The sequence below is a fragment of the Ornithorhynchus anatinus genome, chromosome X5, assembly GCF_004115215.2.
Source record: "Ornithorhynchus anatinus isolate Pmale09 chromosome X5, mOrnAna1.pri.v4, whole genome shotgun sequence".
Classification (NCBI taxonomy): Eukaryota; Metazoa; Chordata; class Mammalia; order Monotremata; family Ornithorhynchidae; genus Ornithorhynchus; species Ornithorhynchus anatinus.
In genome coordinates this window covers 4,011,704-4,026,022 of record NC_041753.1, presented here as the reverse complement: position 1 = coordinate 4,026,022, position 14,319 = coordinate 4,011,704, and the positions used below count along the sequence as shown (strand labels likewise).

Sequence of the window (14,319 nt, the reverse complement as noted above, 5' to 3'; positions counted from 1 at the left end):
TAGGAGAGACGTAGTCTACGCTGTTGTGGGCAGGGGATGTGTCTGCTTATTGTTGGACTCTCCCGAGTGATGGTGATGGTATATGTTAAATGCTTATTTGTGCCAAGCACTGGAAAATACAAGGTAATCAGGGCTCACAGTCTTAATCCCCAATTTACAGATGAGGTAACTGAGGCACAGAGAAGTGGCTTGCCCAAGGTCACAAAGACAAGCGGCAGAGCTGAGAGTAGAACCCACATCCTCTGACTCCCAAACCCGTGCTCTTTCCACTAAGCCACGCTCCGTCTGTGGCCCTGCACGCAGTAAGTACTTAGTAAATGTGACCGAATAAAAAAACAAATGCGGGCCCAGGAGCCAGAGGACTCGGATTCCAAAACCGGCTCTTCCACGTACCTTCCGTGTGACCTTGGGGGAGTCATTTCCCTGTGCCTCATTACCTTTATCTGCAAAATAGGGATTCAGTATCTGTCCTTTCACAGAAACTCAGAGTCCCATGAGGGGACCTGATCATCTGTAACCTAGTGCTTGACGTCTAGGGCGTAGCAAATATCACAATAATAATGGTACTTGTTAAGTGCTTACTATGTGCCAAGCGCTGTTCTAAGCACAGGGGTCTTGCTTTATGCCATCGAGTCGTTTCCGACCCGTAGCGACACCACGGACACGTCTCTCCCAGAAGGCCCCGCTCTCCATCCGCAATCGTTCCGATAGTGTATCCGTAGAGTTTTCTCGGTAAAAATATGGAAGTGGCTTACCATAGTCGCCTTGCATGCAGTAAACGCGAGTCTCCCTCGACTCTCTCCCATGCCGCTGCTGCCCAGCACGGGTGAGTTTTGACTCGTAGCAGATTGCCCTCCACTCGCCACTGGCCAAGCTAGGAATGGAACGGGTAGGCCTCCGCTTGACTTTCCCTCCCATAACTGAAACTGGTCGAGGCCTGGAAACTCTCCAGCTGTGACCCTGAGAAGGGTAAGCACTGGGGAAGGTACAAGTTAATCAGGTTGGACACAGTCCCCGTTCAGGATTGGGCTCGCGCTCGATCCCTACTTTTTTATAGATGAACTAACAGGCACAGAGAAGTTGAGTGACTTGCCCGAGGTCAGAGTTGACAGACACATCCCCTGACCACGGTGAGCTTACAGTCCGAGGGCAGGGGTGGTGGGGTGGGGAAATGACATTATTCAGGTGCAGTATCACTTAGGGGATGGAGGGGGGTTGGGATGGCAGACAAACGAGTCTCTGCACTGACCAAAGGCAGAGCGAGATCTGGTAGGAGTTGGGAAATTCCAATCCCGAGAAAGGGGAACAGCTGAGCTAGAGGCAGGGTGGGCCGGGCCGATTTCCCACAGGGGCACTCAGCTGGACCGCCTCCCCCATCCGTCTCCCACCCTGAGGTTCCCACAACAGGAAAATGGATTTGGCCTTAGTCAGCAAAGCAGCCTTCGGTTCCCAAAGCAAACGCTCTGCCTCTCGCACGAGGCCTGTCCGTCGGCTTGGCCCTCGGTTGCCCTGTTAGCCTGGTTTGGCTCAGGGCCATCGCGGGCCCGGGTGGAAGAGAAGGGAACGAGGCAGGGAGTGGGAGAAGAGGAAAGAAGGGGCCTAGTCCAGGAAGGCTTCTTGAAGACGTCCCTTCAATAAGGCTCGGAAGGTGGTCATTGTGAAGGACATGGAGAAGGGAGGGTGTTCCGGGCCAGAAGCCGGACGTGGGGGAGAGGTTGGCGGCAAGATAGATGAGATCGAGGTACGGGATGGTGCTCACTAAATTCAGTTGACCAATCAATGTTATTAAGTGCTTGCTGGGGCGGGGCGAAGGGGACATTAAGATGAGTGAATTATGTATGTAATAACGACATTTGGTAAATGCTTACTATGTGCTAAGCGCTGGGGAAAACACAAGGTATTCAGATCGTCCCACCTGGGGCTCACAGTCTTAGCACAGAGAAGTTGTGACTTGCCCAAAGTCACAGAGCTGATAAGTGGCAGAGCCGGGATTAGAACCCGGGACCTGTGATTCCCAGGCCCGTGCTCTCCCCTAGGCCACGCTCCCATCTCCCAACTGTTATAGGGGATGAGTTTGGCTCTCAAGTCTTCGGGACTGAGAATGTGTGAGAAGGGATTGATTAATAACGGTAGTATTTGTTAAGCGCTTACTATGTGCCAAGCACTGTTCTAAGCATTGGGGTTGGGGGGGGAGAGGTACAAGGGAATCAGGTTGTCCTGTGTGGGGCTCACAGTCTTAATCCCCATTTTCCAGATGGGGGAACTGAGGCACAGAGAAGTGACTTGCCCAAGGTCTTAGTGCTGGTGATTTGCCAACCACCCCTTCAGGTCACTGCCAGTGGTGGTCCTATTGGGTAGGTAGGTAGGGGCATCACGCTTTGCTGTGTATTACTATTGTACTCTCCCAAGTGCTTAGTACAGTGCTCCGCACACAGTAAGCAGTCAATAAATACGATTGAATGAATTTTGTAGCCCCGCAATGTATCAATCGCTTTTATCGAGCACTTACCGTGAGCTGAGCGCTGTACTGAGCACTTGGGAGAGTACGATAGAATAATATAACAGACACATTCCCTGCCCACGATCTTACAGATGTGGCAAAGAGTTGCTTACTTAGTCACTGAAGACTTCTCTGCCCTAATTAGCCAGCTAGAATAACAGTATTATTTATTAAGTGCTTACTATGTAATAATCGTGGTATTTATTCAGCGCTTACTATATGCCAAACACCATACTAAGCACTGGAGTAGCTCCAGCGCTTAGAACAGTGCTCGGCGCATAGTAAGCGTTTAACAAATACCAACATTATTATTATTATCATCATTACAAGCTAATCAGGTTTGGCCACAGTCCCCATCCCACATGGATCTCACCCTCTAAGCAGGAAGGAGAACAGGCAGCGAACCCCCATTTTGCAAATGAGAAAACTGAGGCCCAGTGAAGTGACTTCCCCAAGGTCACCCAGCTGACCAGGGGCGGAGCCAGGATTAGGACCCAGGATGTCCGACTCCCAGGCCTACACCTTTAGACAATGCTGCTTTTCAGAAACCGAAGGACTGAATTAAACAATTTTTCCAAAACTCTCTCTCTTCCTTGGATCTAGTATCTTCACCGCAAACGGCACGGCCCTAGGAGGCCGAGCTGGGACTAGTATTTTGATCTCTTGGTTGCCAGTCACGCGCTTCCCATCATGCCAGCGGCAGGGGCTCCTGAACGTCCAAAGCGGGCAACAAATGGCGCCGATTGGTCGATAGACTGGAGAAGCAGCGTGGTTTAGTGGAAAGAGCCCGGGTTTCGGAGTCCGAGGATGTGGGTTCTAATCGCGCCTCCGCCACTTATCTGCAGGGGGACTTTGGGCAAGCCATTTCACTTCTCTGTGCCTCAATTATCTTTAAAATGGGGATTAAGTCTGTGAGCCCCACGTGGAACAATCTAAAAGGGAGATTAAGACTGTGAGCCCTTCGTGGGATAACCTGATTACCCTCTATCTACCCCAACGCTTAGAACAGTATTTGGCCCATAGTAAGAACTTAACAAATACCATTATTATTATTATTAGCTTGTGGAGAGCCCTCATTCTACCGGTGAGGGAAAGGGGGGTAGGCTATCAGTGACAACCCCTCTTGGGGTGTTTCCCAGTCACCACGACAGATTTTGGGATGTTCCACCCCGGCATCACGGGAGGCGGCCCAGCTGACTGGGCGGATGTTAGTATTGCTCCACAGGACCACAGGCGGCAGCTCGGGGGGCCTCTTTTCTCAGGAACTGGGAGCGGTTAGAGGGTTAGGGGGATGCGGAGAGAAGAGTCCGCTTCCTTCCCCTTTTCTTTAATCTTGCCAAAAGCCTCAGTCTCACCAGATCTCAGTCCCCCTCCGGCTGGTCTTGGCATTTCCATCCGACTGACATGTGGATGATGACCTTTCTACTGGTTCTGGGTGAGTCAGGGTGGGCCTCCGCCGGACTTTATATGGGCCCAGAGTCGCGGGGTGGACGGGGAGAAGCCTGGGGAATCTTTGCCCAGTTTTGGAGCTCGCAGGAGGACCTCTGACCTCTCCTGGGAAGGCCTCGGTCGCACCCGGGAGCAGGTAGGGTTTCCTCTCCTGGCCCTGGGAAAAGGGGTGCTGGGAAGAACTGGCACTGGGTGGGGGGAGAGGGAGGTCTGATTCCTCCACGGGTCCTGACTGGGTGACCGTACTGGATCGGGGTGGACATCTCGAGGAATCACGTTTTTAAAAGCAGCATGGGAAGCGCGGGAAGCAACACGGGCTAGTGGTTAGAGAAAGGGCCTCGAAGTCAGGAGGACCTGGGTTTTAATCCCGGCTCCACCTCTTGTCTGCCGCGTGACCTTGAGCAAGTCACTTTGCTTCCCTGGGCCTCAGTCACCTCATCTGTCACCTCATCCCAGACTAAGCCCCCCTTTTCCTCAACTCTCCCTTCTGCGTCACCTGGACTCGCTCCCTTTGCCCTTCCCCACCTCTCACCGCCCCACAGCACTTATGTAATATATGTATATATCTATAATTGTTTATATTGATGCCTGTTTACTTGTTTTCATGTCTGTCTCCCCCCCTTCTAGACTGTAAGTCCTATGTGGGCAGTGACTGCCTCTCTCTATTGCTGAATTGTACTTTCCAAATGTTTAGTACAGTGCTCTGCACACAGTAAGCGATCAGTAAATGCGATTGAATGAATGAATGAATGAATGAATAAATCTGTAAAATGGGAATTAAGACCGTGAACCCCATTTAGGACAGGGACTCTGTCCAACCTGATTACCCCAGCGCTTAGAACAGTGCTTGATACATAGTAAGTGCTTAACAAATACCGTAATTATTATCAAAAGGCAGAGGAGGAAAACGGGGGCTGGGTTGAAGACTGGCACGTCCTTTTCCTTGAGATCTGTTGCCCTCCTGAGCCACCCAAGCTGAGGACAGTCATCTCCCTGGGATAAAGACCTGGGTTCTAATCCCGGCTCCACCACGTGCCTGCTGTGTGACCTTGGACAAGTCACTTTGCTTCTCTGGGCCTCAGTTACCTCATCTGTAAAATGGGGATTCAGATTGTGAGCTCCATATGGGACAGGGCCATATGTCCAACCTGATAATCTACCCAGTGCAGAGAACAGTTCTTTGGCAAATAGGAAGCATTTAACAAGTACCAAAATAATAATTATTATCTCGTGTGCCCTCCTCCTTCTGAGCTTTGGTCTCAGTTCGTCTGGGCACCCCCTATCCGCCGGAACCCCTATCCTTCACCCTTCTCTTGGCGCTCACCTCCTCTCTCTGGTCTCTTGCAGCTCTGGGCCTTGGGCGAGCCGGTGAGTCCCTCCTCCTCCTCCCTCGGTTGGTCCCATTCCCCTCCTCCCTGCCCTGCCTCTTTACCTGGTAAGAAGGTCAACTAGGTCTACAGGATTAGACTCCCCCTCCCTTACCCACTGATCTTCCATGCCCAGCCAGGCCGCTTGCCCCAGAAATGCCCTGCCAGGGACCACCTTCCTCCACCGTTCCGATCCCTCCTCTTCTCCAGGAACCATGAGCCAGAGCTTCTGGAGTGACTGAGGGAGACTGGGGAGGGGAAAGAACTGCAGCGCACTGGGAATTGGGGGAGGTGATGAGTTCAGAGGCCCAGGGCCAGGGGAAAGCAATAATTGACCAAACAATCGCATTTATTGAGTGCTTAATGTATGCAGAGCGTGTACTAAGCGCTGGGGAGAGTACAATATAATAGTAGGCACGTTCCCTGCCCACAGCGATGCTCAACTCGAGGTGGGTCTCACACCCCAGAGGCCCTGGGATGAGGTCTTAATGTGTGAGAAAGGCGGAGTTGGTTAATACAGTGCTCTGCACGCAGTAAGCGCTCAATAAATACAATTGAATGAAAGTCCCACGGGCCACGGTGCCCTGAAGACACCAACTCTGTGACCCCCACAGAGTGTCCTCTCCCTCTCCCTCTGGTGCTCCTTGGAGACCCAGTTGGGTCAGATCAAACTCCCGTCCTCTCCCCACCCCTCCACCCCCGGCTATTGCTTGCGCTCAGGAGATTCACCCCCATCCCTCTAGACCCATAAGGAAAACAGCATGGCAGATGGATAGAGCACTGGTCTCGGTGTACTGCTGTGTGACCTTGGGCAAGTCACTTCACTTCTCTGGGCCTCAGTTCCCTCATCTGGAAAATGGGAATGAAGACTGTGAGCCCTGTGTGGGACAGGGACTGTGTCCAACCCGATTTGCTTGTATCCACCCCAGCATTTAGTACAGTGCCTGGCACAGAGGAAGCGCTTAACAAATACCAAATGCCATAATTATCCCTCCAGTCGACCTCCCGAAGGCCATGCTGACCCTGAACCCGCGTTGGGTCAGTGTGTTCAGGGAAGACAATGTGACCCTGAGCTGTAACGGCCCCTATTCCCCGGGGAACACCACCACCCGATGGTTTCACAACGGCATGGAAACCGGGACCCGGACCCCCACTTACAGCATCTGGGCCACCACCTCCGAGGACAGGGGAGACTACCGGTGCCAGACGGGGGGCTCCACCCTCAGCGACCCCATCAGGCTGGACGTCTACAGCGGTGAGTGCTGGGGCCGAAGGGTGTCGACAGAGACCCCCACCCAAGGCCCACGGGAAACAGGAAGCAACAGGTGGCCCGGGTAGGTGGTGCGATATAGATATGTAAATATATAAGTGCCACGGGGCCGGGATAGGGGATGAATGAGGGGAGCAAGTCAGGGCAATGCTGAAGGGTGTGGGAGAAGAGGAAAGAGGGCTTAGGGAATAATAATTGTGGTATTTAAGTGCTTACTGTATGCCTGGCACTGTACTAATCGCCGCGGTGATTACAAGCAAATCGGGTTGGACACAGTCCCTGTCACACGTGGGGCTCACAGTCTCAATCCTCATTTTACGGATGAGGGAACCGAGGCACAGAGCAGTGAAGTGACTTGCCTAAGGTCACAGAGCAGTCGAGTGGCAGAGCTGGAATTAGAACCCATGACCTGACTCCCGGGCCCGTGTTCTAGCCACTAAGGCAGGCCGCTCCTCCAGGCTTCTTGGACTCAGCTAGTCTCCCTGTCTCCTCCAGATTGGTTGCTCCTGCAGGCCTCCGACTGGGTGCTCCTGGAGGGGGATCAACTGACCCTCAGGTGCCGGGGCTGGAGGGACCAACTGGTCTACAAAGTGACCTTCTACCAGGACGGTACAGCCAGGATCTATTCCCTGATTCCTACTGACTTCTTCATCCCTCGGGCCAACAGGAGCCACAGCGGCTCCTACAACTGCTCTGGGATCATCAAGGAGGGTTCCTACGTGTCGTCGGCCCTCAACATCACCGTCCTGGGTGAGGAGGCGGGACTCGGGCTTGGGGTGACGAGGGCTCCCGCCGGGAAACAACACGGCCTAGTGGCCTGGGTTCTAATCCCGGCTCCGCCACCTGTCTGCCGCGCGACCTTGGGCAAGTCACGTCTGGGTGCCTCAGTTGCCTCATCCGTAAAATGGGGGTGAAGACTGTGAGCCCCACGTGGGATATGGACTGCGTCCAATCTGATTATGTTGTATCTACCCCAGTGCTTAGAACGCTGTCTCCCACGTAAGCGCTCAACAAATACCACAAAACAAACACCGGGCATCCTTGGGGCGCGGGGGACTGATCTGGGAAGCTGGAGGTTACCTTCCGTTGGGAGGATGGATGGAAAGTGGGGTCCTCGGCTCTTGTAGCCGTTTGGAGGGGGCGTTCTCTGGGCACAGTCCTTGGGCCTTGCCCTCTCCGGTCCCAACCCTAACGATCTGCACCCCTTAACCCCGGGTCTGCCCCTCTCCAGAGCTGTTCCCTCCGCCCATATTGAGAGCCGCCCCTTCCACCGAGCCCAGAGAGGGGAGCCTGCTGAACCTGACCTGTGACACTCGGCTGGACCCCCGCAGGCCGGACTCCCGGCTCCGCTTCTCCTTCTACAGAGACAACCGGACGGTGCGGGGCTGGGACGGCTCCCCGGAATATCGGATCCCGGTGGCCGGGAGTGGGGACTCCGGCTCCTACAGATGCGAGGCGGCCACGGACCCCCAGACCTTCTGGAAACAGAGCCCCGAGCTGTGGATCTGGGTGCAACGTGAGTCGGGGGAGGCTTAGGTGGGGAGGAGGAGAGCCGGACTACAGGAGGCAGGCCGTGCCTCTCTAACCTTAATCCTAACCACAACCCTAACTCTAGCCCTAAGCCTAATTGGTCCCCAGCTCTCTTAGGGACACCTGGCTCCCTCTTGGCTTTTTCACTGTGAAGCACTTTACCTAGTAAGCGCTTAACAGATACCAAATACATCCACACTCTGACACAGAGGAACTCCTCCTCCCAGGCATCCCCCATCACTGCAACTGGCTCCGTCTCCCCTGCCCCTCTCCGGGCGACCATCCACCGAAACCTTTTCTGCTAATTTCCTAGTTGGTCCCCAACGTGGTACAGTTGGATAGAGGTGCTGAGCCAGAGGGCCTGAATTTGACTGGCAGTGGGGTGGGTGGTGAAGTAGACTGATGATCTCCTTTATTCAAGGAGATAGCGCTTAGTATCTGCTTGGGAGAAGCAGCGTGGCGCAGTGGAAAGAGCACGGGCTTTGGAGTCAGGGCTCAGGAGTTCGAATCCCAGCTCTGCCACTTGTCAGCTGTGTGACTGTGGGCAAGTCACTTAACTTCTCTGGGCCTCAGTTACCTCAACTGTAAAATGAGGATTAAGACTGTGAGCCCCACGTGGGACAACCTGATTCCCCTGTGTTTACCCCAGCGCTTAGAACAGTGCTCGGCACATAGTAAGCGCTTAACAAATACCAACATTATTATTATTATTATTATTATTAGTAATATTAATAATAATAATAATACTGGCATTTGTTATGCGCTTACTAGGTGCCAGGCACTGTTCTAAGTGCTGGAGTGGATACAAGCAAATCGGTTGGCTACAGGCGCTGTCCCACATGGGGCTCACAGTCTTCACCCCCATTTTCCAGATGAGGTAACTGAGTCCCAGAGAAGGGAATTGATTTGCCCAAGGTCACACAGCAGACAAGGGGCAGAGCTGGGATTAGAACCTAGGTCCTTCTGACTTCCAGGCCTTCCCCTAGACCACGCTGCTTCCTAGTACTCTTCGCATAGTAAGCACTCAATAAATTCCATTAGTAAATTGTTTTACTTACATTTGAGTGAGAGGAGGGTGAAGCATCAGTAGGGAGGGGGAAAGTGCTTGGGAGCACCTGGTGTTTCTCAATTTGGGGAAGGGGACAGCCTCCTCTCTCGAGGGCAGAATTTCAGCCTCTGTCTCTGTCCTTTGCTCTTTCTATCTCCCCTCCCTCTGTCTTTCTCTCTGTCTCTTCCCTCCCTCTTGTCTCCCCCTTTTTAGGTACCCCATCCTGTTGTCCCCCAGTCTGGTTCCATGCCCTCTTCTACCCGGTGGTGGGAATCCTGTTTGCTTGGAGCACATTCCTGTACATCACACTACGAAGAAAGCTGCGCTGCCCCGTGAGAAAGAAGATGGACCGGAAATTCTCTTGGGGGTCCTACATGGGGGAACAGGGGGAGGAGGAGGAGGAGTGGTAGGAGCCATCAAGTCACCGGCAGCCCCCTCCGCCCTCCACTTTTCCTCCCCCTTTCTCAGTGTGCTTCCCTGGTTTAGCTCTCTGTAGCTCATCCGTGGCTTCCTAGCCTCTGTTAACGAGTCACTAACGCAGCAGGTTGGGCCTTGAGGAAAAAGCCCAGGTCTGGAGAATGTTTAGAGATGTGGAGTTTGGGAAGGAAAGTTTCAGCCCTCACCCCACCCCTCTGGCTGTTCAGGTGGAAACGGGAGAATTAAACCTGGACCTGGATCCTGGGCTAAGAAGCAGCGTGGCCTAATGGATAGAGCACAGACCTGGGAGTCAGATGGGGTTCTAATCTCGATTCTGCCACTTATCTGCTGTGTGACCGTGGCAAGTCACTTCACTTCTCTGGGCCTCAGTTCCCTCGTCTGTTTCAAGGGAATTAAGATCACGAGCCCCATGTGGGACAGGGACTGTGTCCAGTCTGATTAGCTTGTGTCAACCCCAGGGCTTAGAACAGTGCTTGTCATATAGTAAGCGCTTACCAAATGCCAAATCCTGCTCGCCTCCCCAATCTCCAGGCCCCGGAATTTCCGACACTTGACGGGGAGGGGAACTGTGGCCGAGGTGAAGAGATTCAGGATCAAGGTTAGAGAATAAAGAAGAACTTTCTTTTTCACCACGGTAGTGGGAAGGGCAGGTCAGGGAAAGGGGCGGGTAAAGGGGAGAGGGCTAGGGCTGGACCAGGTTGATGGAATCATGATGCTCACATTTTTTTTTTTTTTGGTTGTGGTATTTGTTCAGCATTAACTATGTGCCAAGCACTGCCCTAAACGCTGAGCTAGATACAAGATCATCAGGTCCTACATTGGGCTCACAATTTAAGTGGGAGGGAGAACGGGTATTGAATCCCCCATTTTGCGGACGAGGGAACTGAGGCACAGACCCAGATTCATACGGCAGGTTTCGTGGCAGAGCCAGGATTAGAACCCAGGCCCTCAATTCCCAGGCTCTTTCCACTAGGCTCTTTCCACTGGGCCTTCTGCTTCTCATGGAGGGGAACTGGAAACGTCGGATGAGGGGTTTAGGGAGAGAATCGAGAGGGGCTTGGGGTCTTCTGATCGTTTAGGGAAGAGTTTTGATCTTGGCAGTGACTACCGAATTGTCCTGGGCTGGAAAAAAGCAATCAGCAACTCAATAAAGCTTCCCTGCCTGGGACTATACCTGCTTAAAAATCTCTTCTATACATGGAAACCAGGCCTTTCCATTAATAAATTAATTCATTCATTCAATCGTATTTATTGAGCGCTTCCTGTGTGCAGGGCACTATAGTGAGCGCTTGGCACAAGATAGCAATGCAGCCCCAGTCCCTCTGAGCTTTTCCATTCATGTTATGTGTTCTGGACTTTGTCTAGCTGCTTGTGTGTAAAGGCTAAGTAGGATGGAGGGGGATTGAATCCCCATTTTACAGATGAAGTAACAGAGGAACAGAGAAGTCAAATGGCTTGCCTGAGGTCACACAGCATTCATTTATTCATTCAATCATATTTATTAAGTGCTTACTGTGTGCAGAGCACTGCACTATGCGCTTGAGAGAGTACAGTATGACAATAAACAGACACATTCCCTTAGAAGTTTAAACTCTAGTGGGAGAAGACAGACATCAATACAAATAAATTACAGATAGGGATATAAGTGTATGGGGTTGGGAGGGGGAAGAGTAAAGGGAACAAGGCGAGGCGATGCAGAAGGGAGTGGGAGATGAGGAGATGATTAAGTCTGGAAAGGCTTCTTGGAAGAGATGTGTCTTCAATAAGGCTTTGAAGACGGGGAGAGTCATTGTCTGTCAAATTTAAGGAGGGAGGACGTTCCAGGCCAGAGGCAGGATGTGGGCTAGAGGTCGGTGGAGAGACAGGTGAGATGGAGGCCCAGTGAGAAAGTTAGCATTAGAGGAGGGAAGTGTGTGGGCTGGGCTGTAGAAGAAGAGTAGCGAGGTGAGATAGGAGAGGGCAAGGTGGTGGTCTGCTTTAAAGCCAATGGTGAGGAGTTTTTCTTTGACGCGGAGGTAGATGGGCAACCACTGGAGTTTTTTGAGGAGCGGGGTGACATGACCTGAATGTTTTTATAGAAAACGATCTGGACAGCAGAGTGAAGATGGACTGGAGTGGCGAGAGATGGGAAGCTGGAGGTCAGCAAGCAGCAAGCACCTGCAATAATCCAGGTGGGATAGGATGAGTGTCTGTGGCAGAGTCAGGATTAGGACCCAAGTCCTTTGACTCTCAGGCCTGTGGGGAAGTAAAATACAACAATAAAGAGTGACAATCCCCGCCCACAACAAGCTCACAGTCTAGAGGAGGGGGGAGATAATCATTATGGTATTTACTAAGCACTTACTATGTGCCAGGCACTTTACTAAGCACTGGGCTCAATACAAGCTAATCCCCGTCCCAGGTGGGGCTCACAGTCTCAATCCCCTTTTACAGATGAGGTAACTGAGGCCCAGAGAAGCCAAGTGATTTGCCCACGGTCACATAGCAGATGTGTGGCAGAGTGCCAGGCCTGTGCTCTATCCACTGCGCCATGCCGCCCACTGAGACGTGATCCCCGTTGGGGGAAATAGGGTAATTTGCGATAATTTGACGTGAACGTCTCAGATAAAGACAAGCTATAGACTCGAAATGCAATTCTATCCGCTCCAGCTCTGGAGTGGACTTCCAAGGAGGAGGGCGGGCATCATTCCAAGGCCGGAGCCGTCTAGAAACCAACTAGGCAAATATCACCGTCCACCAAGCATCACGGTTTGAAGGGTTGCCCCGATTGATGTTATCTTGGTGTGTTTTGTTCTGTTTTGCTCTGCTGTCTGTCTTCCCCATTTAGACTGTGAGCCCGTTATTGGGCAGGGATTGTCTCTATGTTGCCGAATTGTACATTCCAAGCGCTTAGTACAGTGCTCTGCACATAGTAAGCGCTCAATAAATACCATTGAATGAATGAATGAACGAGGTGGATCTCACCCAGGGGGACACTTTTTGGGGGGAAGTGATGGGTCAAAATTATCCAGTGGGGAAATCTTGGACGTAATCAACAGGATATTTTGCTCGACAGGAAATTTTCCTCTAGACTGTAAGCTCTTTGTGGGCAGGGGACGTGACTGCTTATTGTTGCAACGTATTCTCCCCAACGCTTAGTACAATGCTCTGCACACAGAAGGCGCTCAATAAATATGATTGAATCTGAATCGCAACCCCTCCTCCCTCGTCAGTGACAATGATCAAGATACTAAGCAGCGTGACTTAGTGGAAAGACCACGGGTTTGGGAGTCAGATGAGGTGGGTTTTAATCCCTACTCCACCACGTGTTTGCTGTGTGACCTTGGGCAAGTCACTTCCCTTCTGTGTGCCTCAGTTCCCTCACTTGTAAAATGGAGATTGAAACTGTGAGCCCCACGTGGGGCGGCCCGATTGTCTTGTATCTATCCCGGCGTTTAGAACAGTGCTTGGCACAGAGTAAGGGGCTTAAGAAACACCATAATAATAATTATTATAGAGCTGAGAGGGAAATAGAAGAAAGAGCGACGACCCTAGCTCTTGGGGAATCGAAAAGCAAAATCACTTTCCCTGACCGGGAATCGAACCCGGGCCGCGGCGGTGAGAGCGCCGAATCCTAACCACTAGACCACCAGGGACGCTGCGAGTCGACTTCCAAAATAGAAGCCAAACACTAGTCAGCTTTGTGGCCCAATCCAGTGATTTAAAATGGAATCCTGAGTTTGGAAAAAGCAGAACAGCATCCCCAGCAGCAGCTATTCCCAGAAGCTGGCACACCAAGAATCCATCGCCACCAGCATGTTAGAGAGAGTCAGAGTGGAGCTAGAGGAGGTAGATCAGAGAGTTGGAGAGGCGTGAGGCAGCTGCCTACTCCTAACTAACCTCTCTGATTTCCTTCTCGAACCTAGCCCGCACACTTCACACCTCTAATGCCAATCTACTCCATCACCTTACCCCCTCCTACCTCACTTCGCTTCTCTCCTTCTCCAACCCAGCCTGCACACTTGGCTCCTCTGCTGCTAACCTTCTCACTGGGCCTCCATCTGCCCTGTCCCGCCACCGACCCTTGGCCCCCGTTCTACCCCTCTCCTGGAACCTCCTCCCTCTTCAAATCCACCGAACAACTACTCTCCCCTCCTTCAAAGTCTTACAGAAGGCACATCTCCTCCAAGAGGCCTTCCCAGACTAAGCCCCATTTTTCCTCATCTCCCACTCCCTCCCACGTTGCCCTGACTGGCTCCCTTTGCTCTTCCCCCCTCTCCCAGCCCCACAGCACTTATGTATATATCTGTAATTTTATTTATTTGTATTGCTGTCTGTTCTCCCCCCACACCTCCCCTCTAGACTGTGAGCTCGTTGTGGGCAGGGATTGTCACTCTTTATCGCTGTATTGTACTTTCCCAAGCGCATAGTACAGTGCTTTGCACACAGTAAACGCTTAATAAATATGATTGAATGAATGAATGTACCTCGATCTCATCTATCTCACCACCAACCCCTCTCCCACATCCTGCCACTGGTTGGGAACTCCCTCCCTCTTATCGATCAGATGATACCTCTCTCCACATTCAGAGCTTTACTGAAGACACAGCTCTCGAAGAGGCCTTGCCGGACCTAAGCCCTTATTTTTTCTTTTTCCACTTCCTTCTGCATCGTCCTTGAATTTATATTTCTTCCCTTTATTTACCCTTCCTTCAGTACCACAGCACTTAAGTACGTA

General features: G+C 52.0%; 1 protein-coding gene and 1 non-coding gene across 2 annotated transcripts; one reads left to right on the top strand and one right to left on the bottom strand.

Annotated features, from left to right (window-relative positions):
* Positions 1-3,500: 3,500 nt before the first annotated feature.
* On the top strand, positions 3,501-9,914 carry LOC100093395 (high affinity immunoglobulin gamma Fc receptor I-like). Its single transcript, XM_016226978.2, has 6 exons — positions 3,501-3,935; positions 5,297-5,317; positions 6,314-6,571; positions 7,082-7,336; positions 7,818-8,102; positions 9,378-9,914. Exons 1-6 carry the CDS (start codon positions 3,905-3,907, stop codon positions 9,572-9,574), a joined length of 1,047 nt encoding a protein of 348 aa, XP_016082464.2. The 5' UTR covers positions 3,501-3,904; the 3' UTR covers positions 9,575-9,914.
* Positions 9,915-13,165: 3,251 nt separating this feature from the next.
* On the bottom strand, positions 13,166-13,237 carry TRNAE-CUC. The gene has a single exon. It is a non-coding gene; the product is annotated as a tRNA-Glu (tRNA).
* Positions 13,238-14,319: the final 1,082 nt, after the last annotated feature.